The sequence below is a fragment of the Giraffa tippelskirchi genome, chromosome 14 (genome assembly GCF_054371585.1).
Source record: "Giraffa tippelskirchi isolate mGirTip1 chromosome 14, T2T-mGirTip1v1.2.pri, whole genome shotgun sequence".
NCBI classification, from domain to species: Eukaryota; Metazoa; Chordata; class Mammalia; order Artiodactyla; family Giraffidae; genus Giraffa; species Giraffa tippelskirchi.
Genome location: NC_137288.1, coordinates 9969007 through 9992906, shown reverse-complemented (window position 1 = coordinate 9992906; position 23900 = coordinate 9969007). Strand labels below are relative to the sequence as shown.

At 55.1% G+C, this 23900-nt stretch overlaps 3 protein-coding genes and 1 long non-coding RNA gene across 4 annotated transcripts in view; 3 read left to right on the top strand and 1 right to left on the bottom strand.

Annotated features, from left to right (window-relative positions):
* LOC145534150 (uncharacterized) overlaps positions 1–23900 on the bottom strand; it is a 694441-nt gene that overhangs the window by 76860 nt on the left and 593681 nt on the right. The window contains exons 79-81 of the long non-coding RNA XR_014074276.1: positions 17031–17142; positions 9388–9499; positions 1744–1855 (exon numbers count right to left, since the gene is read on the bottom strand). This is a non-coding gene — a long non-coding RNA (uncharacterized LOC145534150). The remainder of the gene's footprint in view (positions 1–1743; positions 1856–9387; positions 9500–17030; positions 17143–23900) is intronic.
* On the top strand, positions 2282–7355 carry LOC145533918 (uncharacterized). Its single transcript, XM_081561267.1, has 3 exons — positions 2282–5738; positions 6138–6450; positions 6703–7355. Exons 1-3 carry the CDS (start codon positions 5502–5504, stop codon positions 7329–7331), a joined length of 1179 nt encoding a protein of 392 aa, XP_081417393.1. The 5' UTR covers positions 2282–5501; the 3' UTR covers positions 7332–7355.
* LOC145533905 (uncharacterized) lies at positions 9930–15000 on the top strand. The gene is made up of 3 exons (XM_081561251.1): positions 9930–13381; positions 13781–14093; positions 14346–15000. Exons 1-3 carry the CDS (start codon positions 13145–13147, stop codon positions 14972–14974), a joined length of 1179 nt encoding a protein of 392 aa, XP_081417377.1. The 5' UTR covers positions 9930–13144; the 3' UTR covers positions 14975–15000.
* Positions 20106–22635, top strand: LOC145533929 (uncharacterized). The gene is made up of 3 exons (XM_081561277.1): positions 20106–21018; positions 21418–21730; positions 21983–22635. Exons 1-3 carry the CDS (start codon positions 20782–20784, stop codon positions 22609–22611), a joined length of 1179 nt encoding a protein of 392 aa, XP_081417403.1. The 5' UTR covers positions 20106–20781; the 3' UTR covers positions 22612–22635.

Here is a 23900-nt window from a genome sequence, read left to right as displayed (position 1 = left end):
GTCATTTGAACTAGCCTTTGATATCTGAAAGGACGGTGTACGTCCTTTCAAGATACCATGTGCCAAACGAAGCCCTTTTGGCAACTGCCATCATTATCTCCAGGCAGGCATTGCTGTGTCAAGGGTGACATCTCAGCCAGAAGGCAGAGGCTGAGCTCGTCTTGTTGCACCAGCTCCCAAAAGAAGCCAAGAAAGGGAGCTGGAACAACAAACCACCCCAACACCCAGGAAAGCGTTCTTCATGACAGAAGGCTAGAAAATGACCCAACATCCTTGTGGCCCAGAACCCCTCTAGAAAATCACTGTTCCATAAAAAAGAGAAACACATGGGAAGTTCCAAGGAGAGGCAATGCCCATGGCCCGTGTACTTGAGAGACGGCCTGACCGCTCCGGGGAAGACACGCACCGACGGAACCCCTTGGGAAACAGCAGTGATAGTCCTCACCGTCGTAAGGGTTTCCTCTGGGGACAACCTGCCCGGGGCACCACACGAGGGAGCAGACCGGCTTCTCTTCCTCTGCCCCCACACCATTCACTCATGAAGGCAGCTCAGGTGTTCTCATGCCCTGCCTGCCTGCCTGCCTGGCTCATCCGTGAGCTGTGACCACCTACAGGGCAGGACTCCACCTTCTCCTCTCTGTGTACCGTGAATCTGCACACAGTGGGCTTGCAGAACCTTAGGAGACTTGAGCCATTCCCACTCGAGCCAGAACCCTCCCCAGGAAGGAAAACAGCTGTGGAGTCATTTTGGCCCCAGCACTGGTTCGAAAGCCTGGCGCCTCCTACAGCCTCTACGGTGTGAAGAGGGAGGTCCCTTCTGACAGAGCTTTCCGGGTCTCAGATCTAAGCTGTTGTTTCACTGTCAGCTGTGTCTCTTCCGTTGCAGCCAGGTGGGCCACGCTGCTCCAAAGGAGCTCACAAGCTGAGTTTCAAGGGAGGTATAGAGAGGACAGGGATGGCTACAACGTACTGCAAACTGAGTGAGGGTCCCCACAATCCTCAGCAAAGGTCTGTGGTGTGCAAGTGGGGAGTAGAGGGCCCCCAAGTTCCAAAGGAAGGGAGGTAGTCGGGAGCTAAAGCCCTTGGCCGCTGTGGTAGTAGCTGCAGATGGCAGCTCGTCCACAGTGCACTTCGAATGAGGTCATATGAGCGGGACTCTGGAAATGGCTCCGAAATCGGGAGAAAGGGGTCAGGGTATGTGGGAATCCGGCGGGGGTGGGGGGTGGATGAAGGAAGGTGTCCCTCCTCTCTCCAGTGCAATTTGGTTTGGTGAGTCTCAAAGCTACCAGATGGCACTTCCCAAGTCAGGCCCCCGCAGGAATCAGGGTGGGCTGCGTGCCTCGGCCCCTGCCACAGGGACAAGCCACACCAGTGGCCTCCCTGAGCTCCAGTGGCCGGATCTGGGGGTTCTGTCTGGGTGCACACCTCCTTGCTGTGGCCAAGTTCCCCCCTTCTCTGAGCACCAGCTTCATCCTCTCGAATGAGGACATCGATTGCTACCTTGGCACGTTACTCTCTTCATCCTGTGAAGACTCATTAGGCTTATCCTACAATTACTAGCTGGCCCGAAGAGATATCTCCTGAATCCAGATTAAGCTGGAGTCTCCCAGGCTCATCTGGCATGTCTTCCCTGAAGTCTGCCAAAACCCACACCCTTGCATTTCCAGGGACTCCCCTTAGCCAGCTGGGCAGAAAACCCAGCATGGTTCAAACAAGCTGACAGACAAGCGGGAGAGGACTCACGGGCAGACGGCTTCCCTCAGGTCTCGGGTGGAGCTCTGGGACCACAGCAGCAACGGGCCATCCCAGGCCCTGGGCTCAGCAGCGCCCTCATTCTCAGGCCGGCGGCTCTGCCCTGAGGGGAGCAGGAAGGTCACCAACTGCCGCAGGCGGGCCTCACGCCCCTCCCACTGCTGGAGCCTGACCTCCCCCGGCCCCACCCCTTCCCCTACCCCAGCAGGACGACAGCTCGTCTTCCCCTGGCTTCCAACGGGAGGCCCGGCCCTGGGCCCCGATTGGGCACTGCCCCAGCCCGGAGCCAATCACAGTGGCCAGGGAGGTGGAACGCACCGATTGGCCAGGGCCAGGTCATGGGACCATACTCCCCAGGAAACTCAAATATTACCAAGGTTCCCTAAGAAACCAATGAACAGAATTATCCAGTAAAGGCAAACCGTGCTTTTTAATGAGGCCAATGTCACAGAAAAAAAAAAAAATGCTTCACAATGAACTGCTCAAGGAAGCTACTAAATAAACTTTCAGAAAAGTTTAGTAGTTTTTTTTTTTTTTTTTTTAATAGGGTGACGGAGAGCTATACCTTTCCCGTCTATGTGAATTTAGGTTTAAACTAGATTTCCCTTGGCTATTATATAAGACAAAAAAACCCACATCCCCCCCTTTCACTCCCCCCCAACCCCAAAAAGTGTTTTAAGCTATAGAATTTTTGTGTCCTCAGTTGTGTCTGATTCGCGGCAACTCACGAACTCTACACAGCCAGGCTCTTCCGTCCATGGAATTCAGGGCAATTTTTTCTGTCCCAGTAAATGCCCACCCTGGGTGATCCAAAGGCAAGGGCTCAGAGGCTCCTGAGAGACTAACTCCTTTCAGCTGAGCACAGAGCTGGCTCCTCACTGGGATGCCTGTGGCCTGGGGCTCCCTGAGGGGAGAGCAGCACTCGCCCCACCGTGTGGTCACTGCTGGAAGTGCAGGCTGCTCCTCACTCCCCCTTGACAGTGTCCCTGAGGGCAGAACAGTGTGAATCGAATCAAGGTGGAAATGCAAACTCCAATGCAACCAAACTCCCCACAAGGTCTCTAAAACCACTCAGGAACAGGGAATTGGAAACTGCAGGGGATGACAGGAATGGAGATGGAGACTTGACACCTTACACCGAGTTCACTTCCAGTTATCCCTAGACAAACTTGCCATGAAAACTTGTCACAAATCTCGAAGAACAATGAGCAGAAACCGGACACGTGCTTTGAGTCTTCACACACAAAACTAAAAGCCAGTCCACAAATAAAAAAACCCAGAGAATACAGTGGACTTTGCAAAATCAAAGATATCTACTGTGGGAAAGACCTCATGACAAAAGCAAAAGACAGGTCATACATCGCGAGACGAATGAGTGGAAACACAAAGCTTATCAAGGATGTGTCTCCAAACAGACAAAGAACACCAACACAACAAGCCTGTGAAAACTAGGGAAAGGTCTGAAGGGACACCAGACTGAGGAAGACACACACAGAGGATCCCGGATGATGTCCAGCACTGAGGGCCTGAAGAAACAACAGTCTAGTTGCACCCCCTCAGGCCTGTGTGACCGTGGATGAGGCCTCTGTTTCCCGGTGGCTCTGAGAGATGGACAGGGAGGAAGGGGAAGAGAAGTCACTTGCATTTCTAATACTCACAGCAAAGTCTTCCAACGAGAAGGGAATTATCACCCCCACTGACAATGCCATTCACTGAAGTGATACCCACCAGTCCATCTAACCCAGAAGGGAAGGATGGACCTGTTCTCACAAAACGGCGAGAGATGGAAGAAGGAAGATCAAGCCCACACCAATCACTGGAAAGAGAAGCTGTGCTCAGGGCTGGAAAGAATTCCTATTGGGAAAATGATGTCACAGCCCCACAAGGCAATCCACAGCTTCGATGCTATTCCTCCCAAAATGCCAATGCATTTTCGCACCGAACAAAGAATTGCAAAAGGGGTACGGAGACAGAAAAGAGCCTAAACTGTCAATACAATCCGACGAAAAAGCCCCGATACGGACATCCAAGGTTGTGTGAAAGGAAATTAGACGACCAAACTAGGATCCTCAGGAGAGTATCGGAGAAGGCAATGGCGACCCACTCCAGTACTCTTGCCTGGAAAACGTCCTGGACGGAGGAGCCTGGTAGGCTGCAGGCCATGGGGTCACGCAGAGTCAGACACGACTGAAGTGACTTAGCCGCAGCAGCAGCAGCAGGACAGTATGCTATTGGGAATACAACAACACACACAGATCCAGATCGATGGAATAAAGTGGAGGGTCCAGAAACAAACCCCAGCATCCATGGTCAACTCATCTCTGACACAGAAGGGGAGAATATCCAAATGGGAACAAGAAAGCCTCTTCAATCAATGTCCATGGGAAAACCAGACAGCTACATCTGAAGAACGCTATTGGTTTTGATCTCATACCACCTCAATATAGGGGGAAAACCTCACCCTAAAGACTGATGTCATGAGATAGCTAGAAAGAAGCGTAGGTCAAAGGCTCCTTAACATCAGAGTCTCCTTGCCATTTGCTGGGCGGAGGTCGAAATGGGTCTCTTCAAGTAAGGCAAAGAGGTACACGAAGTACACCCATGGGTTTCCATCCAATGGAACCTCTTCACAACAGAGAAGCTAAGCATTCACAAATGCAAAAGATAGGAAACAGAACATGAGAGACTCCTTGCAAGTGGTGTATCTGAGAAGGGGTTCATATGGAAAGAGACGAAGAATGCACAGCACTCAGATTCCAAGAAACAACACCACCACCACCCTTGACCCTTCCCCCATGACCAACTCCGACCTAAAGCCTTTCTCTCCCTCTAACCTATCCCTAAAACATAACCCTCATCTAATCATATACATGTGCATCCCTAGCATCCATCCATCCACACACGAGAGAGAAAGAGGAAGACACAGACGGAACTGAGAAAGGAAAAGAGAGGGACACAGCCAGAGAGAGACACGGAACCAAAGAGAGGAAAGGAGTCGACGGTCCAGACTTTTCCTCAATCTGCCTCGAAGGTAGAAGCAATGACAGCGCCCTTCCACCCCAGAAGGGGGAAAAGGACGGAAGGTTTGGAGAGGAAAAGACAAGAACGCAGGGAGCCACTAGAAGCTCAGCCACCCGCAGAAGCCGAGCTGGGACACTTGAACAGAATCTCAATGGAAACAGAGGAGCAGAAAGTTGGCTACTCTTTTCTATAAGAGAGGGGGACCTTCGAGTCTTCCTTTCGGTCCTCCAACTTGGATGCGGGGTCTCAAAACAGTCAGGAGGGGGAGTGCCTTTTCCTGGGTACCACGGCACATCCAGGCCTCGTTCTGCCCCATTCTGTGCTGTGTCAGCCCTGGATGGAATCTTTCTTTCTGAAGTCTCAGCGCACAAGCTCCACGTGATATCGGCCCCAGGTGGAAAGGCATGGAGCTGCTCGTAGGCCGACAGACCTAGGAAGCAGATGGGAGAATGACCACCACTCTGCAGATGGAGAGACTGGGGCAACCCTGAGGGGCATATGCTTGTCCAGGGCCACACCACTTATGAGAAGAAGGAGCCTGGTCTGAGAGCAGTGGGGTCCTCGGAGCTCAGGCCCTGGCTGAACCCAGGCCTCCCCAGGGCTGTGGGCTGGGCTGTGTGGGTGTCACTGTGCCTGCACATGGCCTAAGGGGGGTGGTCGAGCAGTCAGAAACCCAGAGATTCCCTTGGGAAGTTTTGGGGAAGGGACCTCAGCACGAACCCCAGGAGATGATGTCACCTGCCGGCAACAGAACCCAACAGAACCCGCAGCCCGGGTATCCAGGCCTCCAGAGCGGAGAGGAGCCCCCAGCCAGTTCACTGGCTGCCAGGATGTTCTGCTGTTTGCCCCTGCCCAGAGGCCGGGGCCTCAGGAGTGCTCACAGGCAGTGTGCGCGGGCACCCTGTCGACGTTGGCTCAGGACACCCCCGAGAGGCCTCTGGCCCTTTGCCCGGAGAAACAGAAAGGTAACACGGGGAGCCCCAGGACGGACCAGGCCGCCTCTCCCATGCCACCCGGAAACAGCGGGTCCTTTGCCTGTGTGTGTGGATGCGGGTTTCTTGGGGTGTGTCTCCCTCAAGGAAGCCCAGGCGGATGTGGGGTCAGAAGCCTGCGGACAAGTTGTGTCCACACCCCAGGGGAGAGCAGGCTGGGCGGGATGGGGAGAGTGCGGGCAGCGGCGGCCGCCCAGGCGGACCTCACACCCTCAGGTGGGTCTCTTTCCTCCCGGGTGGGGATCTGAGCAGACACACGTCTCTGACCCTTCTGGGAAGAGAAGTTCGAGCAGGCAGAAGCAGCGGCTCCACTGCCCAGGCCCAGCTCGGAAAACTCCTAGCATGGCTGGCTGACGGTCACTGTCGTTGCAGAGCTTCCCACGTGATGAGGCCGAGGACGGGGACACCCCATCCACCTCCCGGAGGGAGGGGTCGGAGCACCACCCCCCCGCCCGTGAGGCCCAGTGCAGGCTCCAGGTGAGCGTGCCCACGGAGGCATCAGCCCCACCGGGGGAGAAGCGGAGGCGGGGAAGGCCTGCTGCCGAGACACCGCCCAGGATACACCCGGCGGCCCAGTCTGAGGCTGCCACGGAGCTCAGCACACCCGGCTCCGACCCAGAGTCCCGAGAACCCCGGCCTCTGAGGCAGCAGGAGGACCTGGAGCCCAGCACGCCAGAGCACAGAGGTGAGGACGCTGGGGCTGGTGCACGGGAGTGTGTGGGGAGGGGGTGCTGAGCTACACAGGGACGAGTCCCCGAAAGCTGCTGCTGGGCCTGCAGCAAGCGCTGGCCTCACACCCCCCGCCCCCCATCTTGCACACTTCAGTCCCAAAAGACATCCGACGCTGGGTATTCTTTGGGAATCTCTTGGAAGCTTTCTGTCCCGGGAGACGCACATGCCAAGGCTGGCCTGTGGGCAAACTTTGCTTCTCCCCCAGCTCTAGCACTGGCCTCCAACTGGAACCAGGCTCCGCTTCCCAGACCTGTCCCTACAGAGGTGCTGGCTCCAGGTGCAGGACCCAGGGATCCACCGAGGGCAGATGGAGAACCGAGACTTGCCCTCGCAGAGACACCAGGCCAGCTGGGTACTGGCCAGCACACCGGGCAGATCGGATCTCCATGCCTGCAGGACCCCCAGCCCCAGGCACTGATGTCCCACCCCCTCAGCCAGAACCTCCACCTCCACGTGCACCTCTACCTGCTCGGGCTCTGGCAGGAGAACCCGAGGCAGAGGAGGAGTCACCGCCTCGGCAGGGAGAGCCTGCCCTGGCTCCCGCGCAACACCCAGACGCCCACGATGACTCACCCACCCCTGCAGGGAGAACGAGCCCCCGCTCTGGACAGACACCCAGAGCCCTTGCCGGAAACACCACGTCCAGGGGAGCGGTCGGCTCTGCAGCCTCCATCCCCGTCTGCTCACCGTGGACGCTGGCAACTCGGTCTGCCCCCAGGGGACATGGAGTTCCTTTCCCCTGAACTGCTTTGCATTTGCTTTGTTTCCACCTTTCTGGTGATGTTTTATTTTTTGTATGGTTTCCTGTACTTTTGTTGGTTAAGTTGGGATTAGTAAACTTTTTCATCATTGTTGCAATTTGGGAACACTGTTGTGTAACTCTGGTGATACTGTGTTACCATCACCACTTTGTAGTTTCAGACCCGTTTGATCTTTATGCCCCACCCCCCAACAAAGCCTGGATTCAAGGCAAGCACGCCCTGTTCATCCCTTCCCCCGATCCTGAACACAATTTCATCCTTTCTTTGTGCATTCCTTCCTATATTCTTGGTGTCCCCAATCAATGACTCTCAGTGAAATGACTGACGGAGTGTTTTTTGGACTCTCCAACTACTGTAAGACTCCATTGGAGAGTTCTCATTTGTATGTCATTTGAACTAGCCTTTGATATCTGAAAGGACGGTGTACGTCCTTTCAAGATACCATGTGCCAAACGAAGCCCTTTTGGCAACTGCCATCATTATCTCCAGGCAGGCATTGCTGTGTCAAGGGTGACATCTCAGCCAGAAGGCAGAGGCTGAGCTCGTCTTGTTGCACCAGCTCCCAAAAGAAGCCAAGAAAGGGAGCTGGAACAACAAACCACCCCAACACCCAGGAAAGCGTTCTTCATGACAGAAGGCTAGAAAATGACCCAACATCCTTGTGGCCCAGAACCCCTCTAGAAAATCACTGTTCCATAAAAAAGAGAAACACATGGGAAGTTCCAAGGAGAGGCAATGCCCATGGCCCGTGTACTTGAGAGACGGCCTGACCGCTCCGGGGAAGACACGCACCGACGGAACCCCTTGGGAAACAGCAGTGATAGTCCTCACCGTCGTAAGGGTTTCCTCTGGGGACAACCTGCCCGGGGCACCACACGAGGGAGCAGACCGGCTTCTCTTCCTCTGCCCCCACACCATTCACTCATGAAGGCAGCTCAGGTGTTCTCATGCCCTGCCTGCCTGCCTGCCTGGCTCATCCGTGAGCTGTGACCACCTACAGGGCAGGACTCCACCTTCTCCTCTCTGTGTACCGTGAATCTGCACACAGTGGGCTTGCAGAACCTTAGGAGACTTGAGCCATTCCCACTCGAGCCAGAACCCTCCCCAGGAAGGAAAACAGCTGTGGAGTCATTTTGGCCCCAGCACTGGTTCGAAAGCCTGGCGCCTCCTACAGCCTCTACGGTGTGAAGAGGGAGGTCCCTTCTGACAGAGCTTTCCGGGTCTCAGATCTAAGCTGTTGTTTCACTGTCAGCTGTGTCTCTTCCGTTGCAGCCAGGTGGGCCACGCTGCTCCAAAGGAGCTCACAAGCTGAGTTTCAAGGGAGGTATAGAGAGGACAGGGATGGCTACAACGTACTGCAAACTGAGTGAGGGTCCCCACAATCCTCAGCAAAGGTCTGTGGTGTGCAAGTGGGGAGTAGAGGGCCCCCAAGTTCCAAAGGAAGGGAGGTAGTCGGGAGCTAAAGCCCTTGGCCGCTGTGGTAGTAGCTGCAGATGGCAGCTCGTCCACAGTGCACTTCGAATGAGGTCATATGAGCGGGACTCTGGAAATGGCTCCGAAATCGGGAGAAAGGGGTCAGGGTATGTGGGAATCCGGCGGGGGTGGGGGGTGGATGAAGGAAGGTGTCCCTCCTCTCTCCAGTGCAATTTGGTTTGGTGAGTCTCAAAGCTACCAGATGGCACTTCCCAAGTCAGGCCCCCGCAGGAATCAGGGTGGGCTGCGTGCCTCGGCCCCTGCCACAGGGACAAGCCACACCAGTGGCCTCCCTGAGCTCCAGTGGCCGGATCTGGGGGTTCTGTCTGGGTGCACACCTCCTTGCTGTGGCCAAGTTCCCCCCTTCTCTGAGCACCAGCTTCATCCTCTCGAATGAGGACATCGATTGCTACCTTGGCACGTTACTCTCTTCATCCTGTGAAGACTCATTAGGCTTATCCTACAATTACTAGCTGGCCCGAAGAGATATCTCCTGAATCCAGATTAAGCTGGAGTCTCCCAGGCTCATCTGGCATGTCTTCCCTGAAGTCTGCCAAAACCCACACCCTTGCATTTCCAGGGACTCCCCTTAGCCAGCTGGGCAGAAAACCCAGCATGGTTCAAACAAGCTGACAGACAAGCGGGAGAGGACTCACGGGCAGACGGCTTCCCTCAGGTCTCGGGTGGAGCTCTGGGACCACAGCAGCAACGGGCCATCCCAGGCCCTGGGCTCAGCAGCGCCCTCATTCTCAGGCCGGCGGCTCTGCCCTGAGGGGAGCAGGAAGGTCACCAACTGCCGCAGGCGGGCCTCACGCCCCTCCCACTGCTGGAGCCTGACCTCCCCCGGCCCCACCCCTTCCCCTACCCCAGCAGGACGACAGCTCGTCTTCCCCTGGCTTCCAACGGGAGGCCCGGCCCTGGGCCCCGATTGGGCACTGCCCCAGCCCGGAGCCAATCACAGTGGCCAGGGAGGTGGAACGCACCGATTGGCCAGGGCCAGGTCATGGGACCATACTCCCCAGGAAACTCAAATATTACCAAGGTTCCCTAAGAAACCAATGAACAGAATTATCCAGTAAAGGCAAACCGTGCTTTTTAATGAGGCCAATGTCACAGAAAAAAAAAAAAATGCTTCACAATGAACTGCTCAAGGAAGCTACTAAATAAACTTTCAGAAAAGTTTAGTAGTTTTTTTTTTTTTTTTTTAATAGGGTGACGGAGAGCTATACCTTTCCCGTCTATGTGAATTTAGGTTTAAACTAGATTTCCCTTGGCTATTATATAAGACAAAAAAACCCACATCCCCCCCTTTCACTCCCCCCCAACCCCAAAAAGTGTTTTAAGCTATAGAATTTTTGTGTCCTCAGTTGTGTCTGATTCGCGGCAACTCACGAACTCTACACAGCCAGGCTCTTCCGTCCATGGAATTCAGGGCAATTTTTTCTGTCCCAGTAAATGCCCACCCTGGGTGATCCAAAGGCAAGGGCTCAGAGGCTCCTGAGAGACTAACTCCTTTCAGCTGAGCACAGAGCTGGCTCCTCACTGGGATGCCTGTGGCCTGGGGCTCCCTGAGGGGAGAGCAGCACTCGCCCCACCGTGTGGTCACTGCTGGAAGTGCAGGCTGCTCCTCACTCCCCCTTGACAGTGTCCCTGAGGGCAGAACAGTGTGAATCGAATCAAGGTGGAAATGCAAACTCCAATGCAACCAAACTCCCCACAAGGTCTCTAAAACCACTCAGGAACAGGGAATTGGAAACTGCAGGGGATGACAGGAATGGAGATGGAGACTTGACACCTTACACCGAGTTCACTTCCAGTTATCCCTAGACAAACTTGCCATGAAAACTTGTCACAAATCTCGAAGAACAATGAGCAGAAACCGGACACGTGCTTTGAGTCTTCACACACAAAACTAAAAGCCAGTCCACAAATAAAAAAACCCAGAGAATACAGTGGACTTTGCAAAATCAAAGATATCTACTGTGGGAAAGACCTCATGACAAAAGCAAAAGACAGGTCATACATCGCGAGACGAATGAGTGGAAACACAAAGCTTATCAAGGATGTGTCTCCAAACAGACAAAGAACACCAACACAACAAGCCTGTGAAAACTAGGGAAAGGTCTGAAGGGACACCAGACTGAGGAAGACACACACAGAGGATCCCGGATGATGTCCAGCACTGAGGGCCTGAAGAAACAACAGTCTAGTTGCACCCCCTCAGGCCTGTGTGACCGTGGATGAGGCCTCTGTTTCCCGGTGGCTCTGAGAGATGGACAGGGAGGAAGGGGAAGAGAAGTCACTTGCATTTCTAATACTCACAGCAAAGTCTTCCAACGAGAAGGGAATTATCACCCCCACTGACAATGCCATTCACTGAAGTGATACCCACCAGTCCATCTAACCCAGAAGGGAAGGATGGACCTGTTCTCACAAAACGGCGAGAGATGGAAGAAGGAAGATCAAGCCCACACCAATCACTGGAAAGAGAAGCTGTGCTCAGGGCTGGAAAGAATTCCTATTGGGAAAATGATGTCACAGCCCCACAAGGCAATCCACAGCTTCGATGCTATTCCTCCCAAAATGCCAATGCATTTTCGCACCGAACAAAGAATTGCAAAAGGGGTACGGAGACAGAAAAGAGCCTAAACTGTCAATACAATCCGACGAAAAAGCCCCGATACGGACATCCAAGGTTGTGTGAAAGGAAATTAGACGACCAAACTAGGATCCTCAGGAGAGTATCGGAGAAGGCAATGGCGACCCACTCCAGTACTCTTGCCTGGAAAACGTCCTGGACGGAGGAGCCTGGTAGGCTGCAGGCCATGGGGTCACGCAGAGTCAGACACGACTGAAGTGACTTAGCCGCAGCAGCAGCAGCAGGACAGTATGCTATTGGGAATACAACAACACACACAGATCCAGATCGATGGAATAAAGTGGAGGGTCCAGAAACAAACCCCAGCATCCATGGTCAACTCATCTCTGACACAGAAGGGGAGAATATCCAAATGGGAACAAGAAAGCCTCTTCAATCAATGTCCATGGGAAAACCAGACAGCTACATCTGAAGAACGCTATTGGTTTTGATCTCATACCACCTCAATATAGGGGGAAAACCTCACCCTAAAGACTGATGTCATGAGATAGCTAGAAAGAAGCGTAGGTCAAAGGCTCCTTAACATCAGAGTCTCCTTGCCATTTGCTGGGCGGAGGTCGAAATGGGTCTCTTCAAGTAAGGCAAAGAGGTACACGAAGTACACCCATGGGTTTCCATCCAATGGAACCTCTTCACAACAGAGAAGCTAAGCATTCACAAATGCAAAAGATAGGAAACAGAACATGAGAGACTCCTTGCAAGTGGTGTATCTGAGAAGGGGTTCATATGGAAAGAGACGAAGAATGCACAGCACTCAGATTCCAAGAAACAACACCACCACCACCCTTGACCCTTCCCCCATGACCAACTCCGACCTAAAGCCTTTCTCTCCCTCTAACCTATCCCTAAAACATAACCCTCATCTAATCATATACATGTGCATCCCTAGCATCCATCCATCCACACACGAGAGAGAAAGAGGAAGACACAGACGGAACTGAGAAAGGAAAAGAGAGGGACACAGCCAGAGAGAGACACGGAACCAAAGAGAGGAAAGGAGTCGACGGTCCAGACTTTTCCTCAATCTGCCTCGAAGGTAGAAGCAATGACAGCGCCCTTCCACCCCAGAAGGGGGAAAAGGACGGAAGGTTTGGAGAGGAAAAGACAAGAACGCAGGGAGCCACTAGAAGCTCAGCCACCCGCAGAAGCCGAGCTGGGACACTTGAACAGAATCTCAATGGAAACAGAGGAGCAGAAAGTTGGCTACTCTTTTCTATAAGAGAGGGGGACCTTCGAGTCTTCCTTTCGGTCCTCCAACTTGGATGCGGGGTCTCAAAACAGTCAGGAGGGGGAGTGCCTTTTCCTGGGTACCACGGCACATCCAGGCCTCGTTCTGCCCCATTCTGTGCTGTGTCAGCCCTGGATGGAATCTTTCTTTCTGAAGTCTCAGCGCACAAGCTCCACGTGATATCGGCCCCAGGTGGAAAGGCATGGAGCTGCTCGTAGGCCGACAGACCTAGGAAGCAGATGGGAGAATGACCACCACTCTGCAGATGGAGAGACTGGGGCAACCCTGAGGGGCATATGCTTGTCCAGGGCCACACCACTTATGAGAAGAAGGAGCCTGGTCTGAGAGCAGTGGGGTCCTCGGAGCTCAGGCCCTGGCTGAACCCAGGCCTCCCCAGGGCTGTGGGCTGGGCTGTGTGGGTGTCACTGTGCCTGCACATGGCCTAAGGGGGGTGGTCGAGCAGTCAGAAACCCAGAGATTCCCTTGGGAAGTTTTGGGGAAGGGACCTCAGCACGAACCCCAGGAGATGATGTCACCTGCCGGCAACAGAACCCAACAGAACCCGCAGCCCGGGTATCCAGGCCTCCAGAGCGGAGAGGAGCCCCCAGCCAGTTCACTGGCTGCCAGGATGTTCTGCTGTTTGCCCCTGCCCAGAGGCCGGGGCCTCAGGAGTGCTCACAGGCAGTGTGCGCGGGCACCCTGTCGACGTTGGCTCAGGACACCCCCGAGAGGCCTCTGGCCCTTTGCCCGGAGAAACAGAAAGGTAACACGGGGAGCCCCAGGACGGACCAGGCCGCCTCTCCCATGCCACCCGGAAACAGCGGGTCCTTTGCCTGTGTGTGTGGATGCGGGTTTCTCGGGGTGTGTCTCCCTCAAGGAAGCCCAGGCGGATGTGGGGTCAGAAGCCTGCGGACAAGTTGTGTCCACACCCCAGGGGAGAGCAGGCTGGGCGGGATGGGGAGAGTGCGGGCAGCGGCGGCCGCCCAGGCGGACCTCACACCCTCAGGTGGGACTCTTTCCTCCCGGGTGGGGATCTGAGCAGACACACGTCTCTGACCCTTCTGGGAAGAGAAGTTCGAGCAGGCAGAAGCAGCGGCTCCACTGCCCAGGCCCAGCTCGGAAAACTCCTAGCATGGCTGGCTGACGGTCACTGTCGTTGCAGAGCTTCCCACGTGATGAGGCCGAGGACGGGGACACCCCATCCACCTCCCGGAGGGAGGGGTCGGAGCACCACCCCCCCGCCCGTGAGGCCCAGTGCAGGCTCCAGGTGAGCGTGCCCACGGAGGCATCAGCCCCACCGGGGGAGAAGCGGAGGCGGGGAAGGCCTGCTGCCGAGACACCGCCCAGGATACACCCGGCGGCCCAGTCTGAGGCTGCCACGGAGCTCAGCACACCCGGCTCCGACCCAGAGTCCCGAGAACCCCGGCCTCTGAGGCAGCAGGAGGACCTGGAGCCCAGCACGCCAGAGCACAGAGGTGAGGACGCTGGGGCTGGTGCACGGGAGTGTGTGGGGAGGGGGTGCTGAGCTACACAGGGACGAGTCCCCGAAAGCTGCTGCTGGGCCTGCAGCAAGCGCTGGCCTCACACCCCCCGCCCCCCATCTTGCACACTTCAGTCCCAAAAGACATCCGACGCTGGGTATTCTTTGGGAATCTCTTGGAAGCTTTCTGTCCCGGGAGACGCACATGCCAAGGCTGGCCTGTGGGCAAACTTTGCTTCTCCCCCAGCTCTAGCACTGGCCTCCAACTGGAACCAGGCTCCGCTTCCCAGACCTGTCCCTACAGAGGTGCTGGCTCCAGGTGCAGGACCCAGGGATCCACCGAGGGCAGATGGAGAACCGAGACTTGCCCTCGCAGAGACACCAGGCCAGCTGGGTACTGGCCAGCACACCGGGCAGATCGGATCTCCATGCCTGCAGGACCCCCAGCCCCAGGCACTGATGTCCCACCCCCTCAGCCAGAACCTCCACCTCCACGTGCACCTCTACCTGCTCGGGCTCTGGCAGGAGAACCCGAGGCAGAGGAGGAGTCACCGCCTCGGCAGGGAGAGCCTGCCCTGGCTCCCGCGCAACACCCAGACGCCCACGATGACTCACCCACCCCTGCAGGGAGAACGAGCCCCCGCTCTGGACAGACACCCAGAGCCCTTGCCGGAAACACCACGTCCAGGGGAGCGGTCGGCTCTGCAGCCTCCATCCCCGTCTGCTCACCGTGGACGCTGGCAACTCGGTCTGCCCCCAGGGGACATGGAGTTCCTTTCCCCTGAACTGCTTTGCATTTGGTTTGTTTCCACCTTTCTGGTGATGTTTTATTTTTTGTATGGTTTCCTGTACTTTTGTTGGTTAAGTTGGGATTAGTAAACTTTTTCATCATTGTTGCAATTTGGGAACACTGTTGTGTAACTCTGGTGATACTGTGTTACCATCACCACTTTGTAGTTTCAGACCCGTTTGATCTTTATGCCCCACCCCCCAACAAAGCCTGGATTCAAGGCAAGCACGCCCTGTTCATCCCTTCCCCCGATCCTGAACACAATTTCATCCTTTCTTTGTGCATTCCTTCCTATATTCTTGGTGTCCCCAATCAATGACTCTCAGTGAAATGACTGACGGAGTGTTTTTTGGACTCTCCAACTACTGTAAGACTCCATTGGAGAGTTCTCATTTGTATGTCATTTGAACTAGCCTTTGATATCTGAAAGGACGGTGTACGTCCTTTCAAGATACCATGTGCCAAACGAAGCCCTTTTGGCAACTGCCATCATTATCTCCAGGCAGGCATTGCTGTGTCAAGGGTGACATCTCAGCCAGAAGGCAGAGGCTGAGCTCGTCTTGTTGCACCAGCTCCCAAAAGAAGCCAAGAAAGGGAGCTGGAACAACAAACCACCCCAACACCCAGGAAAGCGTTCTTCATGACAGAAGGCTAGAAAATGACCCAACATCCTTGTGGCCCAGAACCCCTCTAGAAAATCAGTGTTCCATAAAAAAGAGAAACACATGGGAAGTTCCAAGGAGAGGCAATGCCCATGGCCCGTGTACTTGAGAGACGGCCTGACCGCTCCGGGGAAGACACGCACCGACGGAACCCCTTGGGAAACAGCAGTGATAGTCCTCACCGTCGTAAGGGTTTCCTCTGGGGACAACCTGCCCGGGGCACCACACGAGGGAGCAGACTGGCTTCTCTTCCTCTGCCCCCACACCATTCACTCATGAAGGCAGCTCAGGTGTTCTCATGCCCTGCCTGCCTGCCTGCCTGGCTCATCCGTGAGCTGTGACCACCTACAGGGCAGGACTCCACCTTCTCCTCTCTGTGTACCGTGAATCTGCACACAGTGGGCTTGCAGAACCTTAGGAGACTTGAGCCATTCCCACTCGAGCCAGAACCCTCCCCAGGAAGGAAAACAGCTGTGGAGTCATTTTGGCCCCAGCACTGGTTCGAAAGCCTGGCGCCTCCTACAGCCTCTACGGTGTGAAGAGGGAGGTCCCTTCTGACAGAGCTTTCCGGGTCTCAGATCTAAGCTGTTGTTTCACTGTCAGCTGTGTCTCTTCCGTTGCAGCCAGGTGGGCCACGCTGCTCCAAAGGAGCTCACAAGCTGAGTTTCAAGGGAGGTATAGAGAGGACAGGGATGGCTACAACGTACTGCAAACTGAGTGAGGGTCCCCACAATCCTCAGCAAAGGTCTGTGGTGTGCAAGTGGGGAGTAGAGGGCCCCCAAGTTCCAAAGGAAGGGAGGTAGTCGGGAGCTAAAGCCCTTGGCCGCTGTGGTAGTAGCTGCAGATGGCAGCTCGTCCACAGTGCACTTCGAATGAGGTCATATGAGCGGGACTCTGGAAATGGCTCCGAAATCGGGAGAAAGGGGTCAGGGTATGTGGGAATCCGGCGGGGGTGGGGGGTGGATGAAGGAAGGTGTCCCTCCTCTCTCCAGTGCAATTTGGTTTGGTGAGTCTCAAAGCTACCAGATGGCACTTCCCAAGTCAGGCCCCCACAGGAATCAGGGTGGGCTGCGTGCCTCGGCCCCTGCCACAGGGACAAGCCACACCAGTGGCCTCCCTGAGCTCCAATGGCCGGATCTGGGGGTTCTGTCTGGGTGCACACCTCCTTGCTGTGGCCAAGTTCCCCCCTTCTCTGAGCACCAGCTTCATCCTCTCGAATGAGGACATCGATTGCTACCTTGGCACGTTACTCTCTTCATCCTGTGAAGACTCATTAGGCTTATCCTACAATTACTAGCTGGCCCGAAGAGATATCTCCTGAATCCAGATTAAGCTGGAGTCTCCCAGGCTCATCTGGCATGTCTTCCCTGAAGTCTGCCAAAACCCACACCCTTGCATTTCCAGGGACTCCCCTTAGCCAGCTGGGCAGAAAACCCAGCATGGTTCAAACAAGCTGACAGACAAGCGGGAGAGGACTCACGGGCAGACGGCTTCCCTCAGGTCTCGGGTGGAGCTCTGGGACCACAGCAGCAACGGGCCATCCCAGGCCCTGGGCTCAGCAGCGCCCTCATTCTCAGGCCGGCGGCTCTGCCCTGAGGGGAGCAGGAAGGTCACCAACTGCCGCAGGCGGGCCTCACGCCCCTCCCACTGCTGGAGCCTGACCTCCCCCGGCCCCACCCCTTCCCCTACCCCAGCAGGACGACAGCTCGTCTTCCCCTGGCTTCCAACGGGAGGCCCGGCCCTGGGCCCCGATTGGGCACTGCCCCAGCCCGGAGCCAATCACAGTGGCCAGGGAGGTGGAACGCACCGATTGGCCAGGGCCAGGTCATGTGACCATACTCCCCAGGAAACTCAAATATTACCAAGGTTCCCTAAGAAACCAATGAACAGAATTATCCAGTAAAGGCAAACCGTGCTTTTTAATGAGGCCAATGTCACAGAAAAAAAAAAATGCTTCACAATGAACTGCTCAAGGAAGCTACTAAATAAACTTTCAGAAAAGTTTAGTAGTTTTTTTTTTTTTTTTAATAGGGTGACGGAGAGCTATACCTTTCCCGTCTATGTGAATTTAGGTTTAAACTAGATTTCCCTTGGCTATTATATAAGACAGAAAAGCCCACATCCCCCGCTTTCACTCCCCCCCACCCCCAAAAAGTGTTTTAATCTATAGAATTTTTGTGTCCTCAGTTGTGTCTGATTCGCGGCAACTCACGAACTCTACACAGCCAGGCTCTTCCGTCCATGGAATTCAGGGCAATTTTTTCTGTCCCAGTAAATGCCCACCCTGGGTGATCCAAAGGCAAGGGCTCAGAGGCTCCTGAGAGACTAACTCCTTTCAGCTGAGCACAGAGCTGGCTCCTCACTGGGATGCCTGTGGCCTGGGGCTCCCTGAGGGGAGAGCAGCACTCGCCCCACCGTGTGGTCACTGCTGGAAGTGCAGGCTGCTCCTCACTCCCCCTTGACAGTGTCCCTGAGGGCAGAACAGTGTGAATCGAATCAAGGTGGAAATGCAAACTCCAATGCAACCAAACTCCCCACAAGGTCTCTAAAACCACTCAGGAACAGGGAATTGGAAACTGCAGGGGATGACAGGAATGGAGATGGAGACTTGACACCTTACACCGAGTTCACTTCCAGTTATCCCTAGACAAACTTTCCATGAAAACTTGTCACAAATCTCGAAGAACAATGAGCAGAAACCGGACACGTGCTTTGAGTCTTCACACACAAAACTAAAAGCCAGTCCACAAAAAAAAACCCAGAGAATACAGTGGACTTTGCAAAATCAAAGATATCTACTGTGGGAAAGACCTCACGACAAAAGCAAAAGACAGGTCATACATCGCGAGACGAATGAGTGGAAACACAAAGCTTATCAAGGATGTGTCTCCAAACAGACAAAGAACACCAACACAACAAGCCTGTGAAAACTAGGGAAAGGTCTGAAGGGACACCAGACTGAGGAAGACACACACAGAGGATCCCGGATGATGTCCAGCACTGAGGGCCTGAAGAAACAACGGTCTAGTTGCACCCCCTCAGGCCTGTGTGACCGTGGATGAGGCCTCTGTTTCCCAGTGGCTCTGAGAGATGGACAGGGAGGAAGGGGAAGAGAAGTCACTTGCATTTCTAATACTCACAGCAAAGTCTTCCAACGAGAAGGGAATTATCACCCCCACTGACAATGCCATTCACTGAAGTGATACCCACCAGTCCATCTAACCCAGAAGGGAAGGATGGATCTGTTCTCACAAAACGGCGAGAGATGGAAGAAGGAAGATCAAGCCCACACCAATCACTGGAAAGAGAAGCTGTGCTCAGGGCTGGAAAGAATTCCTATTGGGAAAATGATGTCACAGCCCCACAAGGCAATCCACAGCTTCGATGCTATTCCTCCCAAAATGCCAATGCATTTTCGCACCGAACAAAGAATTGCAAAAGGGGTACGGAGACAGAAAAGAGCCTAAACTGTCAATACAATCCGACGAAAAAGCCCCGATACGGACATCCAAGGTTGTGTGAAAGGAAATTAGACGACCAAACTAGGATCCTCAGGAGAGTATCGGAGAAGGCAATGGCGACCCACTCCAGTACTCTTGCCTGGAAAACGTCCTGGACGGAGGAGCCTGGTAGGCTGCAGGCCATGGGGTCACGCAGAGTCAGACACGACTGAAGTGACTTAGCCGCAGCAGCAGCAGCAGGACAGTATGCTATTGGGAATACAACAACACACACAGATCCAGATCGATGGAATAAAGTGGAGGGTCCAGAAACAAACCCCAGCATCCATGGTCAACTCATCTCTGACACAGAAGGGGAGAATATCCAAATGGGAACAAGAAAGCCTCTTCAATCAATGTCCATGGGAAAACCAGACAGCTACATCTGAAGAACGCTATTGGTTTTGATCTCATACCACCTCAATATAGGGGGAAAACCTCACCCTAAAGACTGATGTCATGAGATAGCTAGAAAGAAGCGTAGGTCAAAGGCTCCTTAACATCAGAGTCTCCTTGCCATTTGCTGGGCGGAGGTCGAAATGGGTCTCTTCAAGTAAGGCAAAGAGGTACACGAAGTACACCCATGGGTTTCCATCCAATGGAACCTCTTCACAACAGAGAAGCTAAGCATTCACAAATGCAAAAGATAGGAAACAGAACATGAGAGACTCCTTGCAAGTGGTGTATCTGAGAAGGGGTTCATATGGAAAGAGACGAAGAATGCACAGCACTCAGATTCCAAGAAACAACACCACCACCACCCTTGACCCTTCCCCCATGACCAACTCCGACCTAAAGCCTTTCTCTCCCTCTAACCTATCCCTAAAACATAACCCTCATCTAATCATATACATGTGCATCCCTAGCATCCATCCATCCACACACGAGAGAGAAAGAGGAAGACACAGACGGAACTGAGAAAGGAAAAGAGAGGGACACAGCCAGAGAGAGACACGGAACCAAAGAGAGGAAAGGAGTCGACGGTCCAGACTTTTCCTCAATCTGCCTCGAAGGTAGAAGCAATGACAGCGCCCTTCCACCCCAGGAGGGGGAAAAGGACGGAAGGTTTGGAGAGGAAAAGACAAGAACGCAGGGAGCCATTAGAAGCTCAGCCACCCGCAGAAGCCGAGCTGGGACACTTGAACAGAATCTCAATGGAAACAGAGGAGCAGAAAGTTGGCTACTCTTTTCTATAAGAGAGGGAGACCTTCGAGTCTTCCTTTCGGTCCTCCAACTTGGATGCGGGGTCTCAAAACAGTCAGGAGGGGGAGTGCCTTTTCCTGGGTACCACGGCACATCCAGGCCTCGTTCTGCCCCATTCTGTGCTGTGTCAGCCCTGGATGGAATCTTTCTTTCTGAAGTCTCAGCGCACAAGCTCCACGTGATATCGGCCCCAGGTGGAAAGGCATGGAGCTGCTCGTAGGCCGACAGACCTAGGAAGCAGATGGGAGAATGACCACCACTCTGCAGATGGAGAGACTGGGGCAACCCTGAGGGGCATATGCTTGTCCAGGGCCACACCACTTATGAGAAGAAGGAGCCTGGTCTGAGAGCAGTGGGGTCCTCGGAGCTCAGGCCCTGGCTGAACCCAGGCCTCCCCAGGGCTGTGGGCTGGGCTGTGTGGGTGTCACTGTGCCTGCACATGGCCTAAGGGGGGTGGTCGAGCAGTCAGAAACCCAGAGATTCCCTTGGGAAGTTTTGGGGAAGGGACCTCAGCACGAACCCCAGGAGATGATGTCACCTGCCGGCAACAGAACCCAACAGAACCCGCAGCCCGGGTATCCAGGCCTCCAGAGCGGAGAGGAGCCCCCAGCCAGTTCACTGGCTGCCAGGATGTTCTGCTGTTTGCCCCTGCCCAGAGGCCGGGGCCTCAGGAGTGCTCACAGGCAGTGTGCGCGGGCACCCTGTCGACGTTGGCTCAGGACACCCCCGAGAGGCCTCTGGCCCTTTGCCCGGAGAAACAGAAAGGTAACACGGGGAGCCCCAGGACGGACCAGGCCGCCTCTCCCATGCCACCCGGAAACAGCGGGTCCTTTGCCTGTGTGTGTGGATGCGGGTTTCTCGGGGTGTGTCTCCCTCAAGGAAGCCCAGGCGGATGTGGGGTCAGAAGCCTGCGGACAAGTTGTGTCCACACCCCAGGGGAGAGCAGGCTGGGCGGGATGGGGAGAGTGCGGGCAGCGGCGGCCGCCCAGGCGGACCTCACACCCTCAGGTGGGACTCTTTCCTCCCGGGTGGGGATCTGAGCAGACACACGTCTCTGACCCTTCTGGGAAGAGAAGTTCGAGCAGGCAGAAGCAGCGGCTCCACTGCCCAGGCCCAGCTCGGAAAACTCCTAGCATGGCTGGCTGACGGTCACTGTCGTTGCAGAGCTTCCCACGTGATGAGGCCGAGGACGGGGACACCCCATCCACCTCCCGGAGGGAGGGGTCGGAGCACCACCCCCCCGCCCGTGAGGCCCAGTGCAGGCTCCAGGTGAGCGTGCCCACGGAGGCATCAGCCCCACCGGGGGAGAAGCGGAGGCGGGGAAGGCCTGCTGCCGAGACACCGCCCAGGATACACCCGGCGGCCCAGTCTGAGGCTGCCACGGAGCTCAGCACACCCGGCTCCGACCCAGAGTCCCGAGAACCCCGGCCTCTGAGGCAGCAGGAGGACCTGGAGCCCAGCACGCCAGAGCACAGAGGTGAGGACGCTGGGGCTGGTGCACGGGAGTGTGTGGGGAGGGGGTGCTGAGCTACACAGGGACGAGTCCCCGAAAGCTGCTGCTGGGCCTGCAGCAAGCGCTGGCCTCACACCCCCCGCCCCCCATCTTGCACACTTCAGTCCCAAAAGACATCCGACGCTGGGTATTCTTTGGGAATCTCTTGGAAGCTTTCTGTCCCGGGAGACGCACATGCCAAGGCTGGCCTGTGGGCAAACTTTGCTTCTCCCCCAGCTCTAGCACTGGCCTCCAACTGGAACCAGGCTCCGCTTCCCAGACCTGTCCCTACAGAGGTGCTGGCTCCAGGTGCAGGACCCAGGGATCCACCGAGGGCAGATGGAGAACCGAGACTTGCCCTCGCAGAGACACCAGGCCAGCTGGGTACTGGCCAGCACACCGGGCAGATCGGATCTCCATGCCTGCAGGACCCCCAGCCCCAGGCACTGATGTCCCACCCCCTCAGCCAGAACCTCCACCTCCACGTGCACCTCTACCTGCTCGGGCTCTGGCAGGAGAACCCGAGGCAGAGGAGGAGTCACCGCCTCGGCAGGGAGAGCCTGCCCTGGCTCCCGCGCAACACCCAGACGCCCACGATGACTCACCCACCCCTGCAGGGAGAACGAGCCCCCGCTCTGGACAGACACCCAGAGCCCTTGCCGGAAACACCACGTCCAGGGGAGCGGTCGGCTCTGCAGCCTCCATCCCCGTCTGCTCACCGTGGACGCTGGCAACTCGGTCTGCCCCCAGGGGACATGGAGTTCCTTTCCCCTGAACTGCTTTGCATTTGCTTTGTTTCCACCTTTCTGGTGATGTTTTATTTTTTGTATGGTTTCCTGTACTTTTGTTGGTTAAGTTGGGATTAGTAAACTTTTTCATCATTGTTGCAATTTGGGAACACTGTTGTGTAACTCTGGTGATACTGTGTTACCATCACCACTTTGTAGTTTCAGACCCGTTTGATCTTTATGCCCCACCCCCCAACAAAGCCTGGATTCAAGGCAAGCACGCCCTGTTCATCCCTTCCCCCGATCCTGAACACAATTTCATCCTTTCTTTGTGCATTCCTTCCTATATTCTTGGTGTCCCCAATCAATGACTCTCAGTGAAATGACTGACGGAGTGTTTTTTGGACTCTCCAACTACTGTAAGACTCCATTGGAGAGTTCTCATTTGTATGTCATTTGAACTAGCCTTTGATATCTGAAAGGACGGTGTACGTCCTTTCAAGATACCATGTGCCAAACGAAGCCCTTTTGGCAACTGCCATCATTATCTCCAGGCAGGCATTGCTGTGTCAAGGGTGACATCTCAGCCAGAAGGCAGAGGCTGAGCTCGTCTTGTTGCACCAGCTCCCAAAAGAAGCCAAGAAAGGGAGCTGGAACAACAAACCACCCCAACACCCAGGAAAGCGTTCTTCATGACAGAAGGCTAGAAAATGACCCAACATCCTTGTGGCCCAGAACCCCTCTAGAAAATCACTGTTCCATAAAAAAGAGAAACACATGGGAAGTTCCAAGGAGAGGCAATGCCCATGGCCCGTGTACTTGAGAGACGGCCTGACCGCTCCGGGGAAGACACGCACCGACGGAACCCCTTGGGAAACAGCAGTGATAGTCCTCACCGTCGTAAGGGTTTCCTCTGGGGACAACCTGCCCGGGGCACCACACGAGGGAGCAGACCGGCTTCTCTTCCTCTGCCCCCACACCATTCACTCATGAAGGCAGCTCAGGTGTTCTCATGCCCTGCCTGCCTGCCTGCCTGGCTCATCCGTGAGCTGTGACCACCTACAGGGCAGGACTCCACCTTCTCCTCTCTGTGTACCGTGAATCTGCACACAGTGGGCTTGCAGAACCTTAGGAGACTTGAGCCATTCCCACTCGAGCCAGAACCCTCCCCAGGAAGGAAAACAGCTGTGGAGTCATTTTGGCCCCAGCACTGGTTCGAAAGCCTGGCGCCTCCTACAGCCTCTACGGTGTGAAGAGGGAGGTCCCTTCTGACAGAGCTTTCCGGGTCTCAGATCTAAGCTGTTGTTTCACTGTCAGCTGTGTCTCTTCCGTTGCAGCCAGGTGGGCCACGCTGCTCCAAAGGAGCTCACAAGCTGAGTTTCAAGGGAGGTATAGAGAGGACAGGGATGGCTACAACATACTGCAAA

Excerpts from the sequence above, each read along its gene's own strand:
- LOC145533918 (XM_081561267.1), top strand. The coding sequence starts at position 5,502 with ATGATGTCACCTGCCGGCAACAGAACCCAACAGAACCCGCAGCCCGGG. Across the intron at positions 5,739-6,137 it reads TTGCCCGGAGAAACAGAAAG|AGCTTCCCACGTGATGAGGC; the intron begins GTAACACGGGGA and ends CTGTCGTTGCAG. Across the intron at positions 6,451-6,702 it reads CAGCACGCCAGAGCACAGAG|CTCTAGCACTGGCCTCCAAC; the intron begins GTGAGGACGCTG and ends CTTCTCCCCCAG.
- LOC145533905 (XM_081561251.1), top strand. The coding sequence starts at position 13,145 with ATGATGTCACCTGCCGGCAACAGAACCCAACAGAACCCGCAGCCCGGG. Across the intron at positions 13,382-13,780 it reads TTGCCCGGAGAAACAGAAAG|AGCTTCCCACGTGATGAGGC; the intron begins GTAACACGGGGA and ends CTGTCGTTGCAG. Across the intron at positions 14,094-14,345 it reads CAGCACGCCAGAGCACAGAG|CTCTAGCACTGGCCTCCAAC; the intron begins GTGAGGACGCTG and ends CTTCTCCCCCAG.
- LOC145533929 (XM_081561277.1), top strand. The coding sequence starts at position 20,782 with ATGATGTCACCTGCCGGCAACAGAACCCAACAGAACCCGCAGCCCGGG. Across the intron at positions 21,019-21,417 it reads TTGCCCGGAGAAACAGAAAG|AGCTTCCCACGTGATGAGGC; the intron begins GTAACACGGGGA and ends CTGTCGTTGCAG. Across the intron at positions 21,731-21,982 it reads CAGCACGCCAGAGCACAGAG|CTCTAGCACTGGCCTCCAAC; the intron begins GTGAGGACGCTG and ends CTTCTCCCCCAG.